At 46.7% G+C, this 2,246-nt stretch overlaps 1 protein-coding gene across 1 annotated transcript in view; it reads right to left on the minus strand.

Moving 5' to 3' along the window:
* Positions 1-3: 3 nt before the first annotated feature.
* The window catches only part of LOC147819389 (GTP-binding protein Rheb-like), a 6,281-nt gene continuing 4,038 nt past the window's right edge, over positions 4-2,246 (minus strand). The window contains exons 3-5 of the mRNA XM_087172807.1: positions 1,634-1,730; positions 311-392; positions 4-96 (exon numbers count right to left, since the gene is read on the minus strand). Of these exons, the coding sequence (XP_087028933.1) occupies positions 4-96; positions 311-392; positions 1,634-1,730 (272 nt within the window). The remainder of the gene's footprint in view (positions 97-310; positions 393-1,633; positions 1,731-2,246) is intronic.

Below are 2,246 nucleotides of genomic sequence, written 5' to 3' on the forward strand. Positions count from 1 at the left end.
AAGCTACATCATGGAGCATGGTGTCCGACTCTGTGGCTGACCCGCCTCCATCTTCTCCACCTCCAGGATCATCCTCCTGAACACCTCCACCGCCGTCTGAGGAGGGGGAGGAGACGGTCAGTGAGCGTCTGACAGACTCAGAACAACAGAACTGACTGCAGGGACTCTGTCTGCCTGCAGGGGGCGCCGCCGCAGGGACTCTGTCTGCCTGCAGGGGGCGCCGCTGCAGGGACTCTGTCTGCCTGCAGGGGGCGCCGCCGCCTCAGACAGTCCACACCTGCTGTGTGTTCACAGACATGTTTGACCTCACCTGGTTTTCTTTGGCTGAAGACTCGAGGAAGGCGGCGTTCCATGACTCCGCCAGAGCTTTCCCCTCCTCGAAACTGATCACCCTGCACAACAACAACAACAACAACAAGATCACCAACAACAACAACAACAAGAAGATCACCAACAACAACAACAACAACAACAAGAAGATCACCAACAACAACAACAACAACAACAACAACATCACCAACAACGACAACATCATCACCAACGACAACATCACCAACAACGACAACATCACCAACAACAACAACATCACCAACAACAACATCATCACCAACAACATCCCCAACAACATCATCACCAACAACAACAAAATCATCACCACCACCAACAAAATCAACAACAACATCCCCACCAACAACAACAAAAACAACGACAACATCACCAAAAACATCATCACCAACAACAACATCTGAGCCTGAGTCTGAGCCTGAGCCTGAGTCTGAGCCTGAGTCTGAGTTTGAGTCTGAGCCTGAGTCTGAGCCTGAGTTTGAGTCTGAGCCTGAGTCTGAGCCTGAGTCTGAGTCTGAGCCTGAGTCTGAGCCTGAGTCTGAGTCTGAGTCTGAGCCTGAGTCTGAGCCTGAGTTTGAGTTTGAGCCTGAGTTTGAGTTTGAGTCTGAGCCTGATTCTGAGTCTGAGCCTGATTCTGAGTCTGAGCCTGATTCTGAGCCTGAGTCTGAGCCTGAGTCTGAGCCTGAGTCTGAACCTGAGCCTGAGTCTGAGCCTGAGCCTGAGTCTGAGCCTGAGTCTGAACCTGAGCTTGAGTCTGAGCCTGAACCTGAGCCTGAGTCTGAGTCTGAGCCTGAACCTGAGTCTGAGCCTGAGTCTGAGCCTGATTGTGAGTCTGAGTTTGAGCCTGATTCTGAGCCTGATTCTGAGTCTGAGCCTGATTCTGAGTCTGATTCTGAGTTTGAGCCTGATTCTGAGTCTGATTCTGAGTCTGAGCCTGATTATGAGTCTGAGTTTGAGCCTGATTCTGAGTCTGAGTCTGAGTCTGTGGTTGAACCTCGTCTGATTCACCTTTTAAGTTACAACTAACAGAGCACACTCTACACTTCCTGCCTCTGCTTCAAATTAAAAGCCCTGTCAAGCTAGAAGGAATTATCACTTCAAAGTTTTTTTTTTGCGCTTTTATTGTGAAGCGGCTGCAGGAAGTTCTGGTTGTGTTGAAGTTTTACTGCCGTGAGAATTTACACAGAATTTGAATTGTGCAGATCAAACAGCTCATATAAATAACCCTGCTGCACACACACCTGTGTGTGTGTGTGTGTGTGTGTGTGTGTGTGTGTGTGTGTCTCACCTCTCCATGTGTAAGTCTTTCTTGTTTCCAACTAAAATAATTGGTACTCTGAGACAGAGAGAGAGAGAGAGAGAGTTTGTTAAACCCAGAGTTGGGTCTGACAGGTGATGACAGAAGTCTCATGTTCAGGTACAGAGGTGACAGATGTGCGGTGTTAGTGGCAGCTGTCGCCTCCGATGAGTGAAAACAAATCAGCAGGAAGATCAATATTTGTTCGTCAATATAACAACTAAACATCATGATCGTCTAATAATCGTTTAAAAGCAAACTCAACATCGAGCTTTTCAGTCTGGCTTTTTATTTTTTTTATTTCTTTCTATATTTGAAGCTGTTTTACTGGTTTGTGCTTTTACTCTGATTTTCTCTCACTTTACTTTTGTTCCTGATTATTTGTTTTATTTCCAGTTTTACTCTCTTCCAAACATCTCCTCTCTTTTAGCGTTTCACTACTTTGTCTCATTCTCAGTTTGAAAACTCATCATTTATTTTCATCAAAAGGCTTGTGTGTGTGAGTGTGTGTGTGTGTGTGAGTGTGTGTGTGTGTGAGTGTGAGTGTGTGTGAGTGTGTGTGTGAGTGTGTGTGTGAGTGTGTGTGTGAGTGTGTGTGTGTGTG

This window comes from Seriola lalandi, unplaced genomic scaffold (genome assembly GCF_002814215.2).
Source record: "Seriola lalandi dorsalis isolate HSWRI2012SDOR001 ecotype SW California unplaced genomic scaffold, Sedor1 jcf7180002053809, whole genome shotgun sequence".
In the NCBI taxonomy this organism is placed as follows: Eukaryota; Metazoa; Chordata; class Actinopteri; order Carangiformes; family Carangidae; genus Seriola; species Seriola lalandi.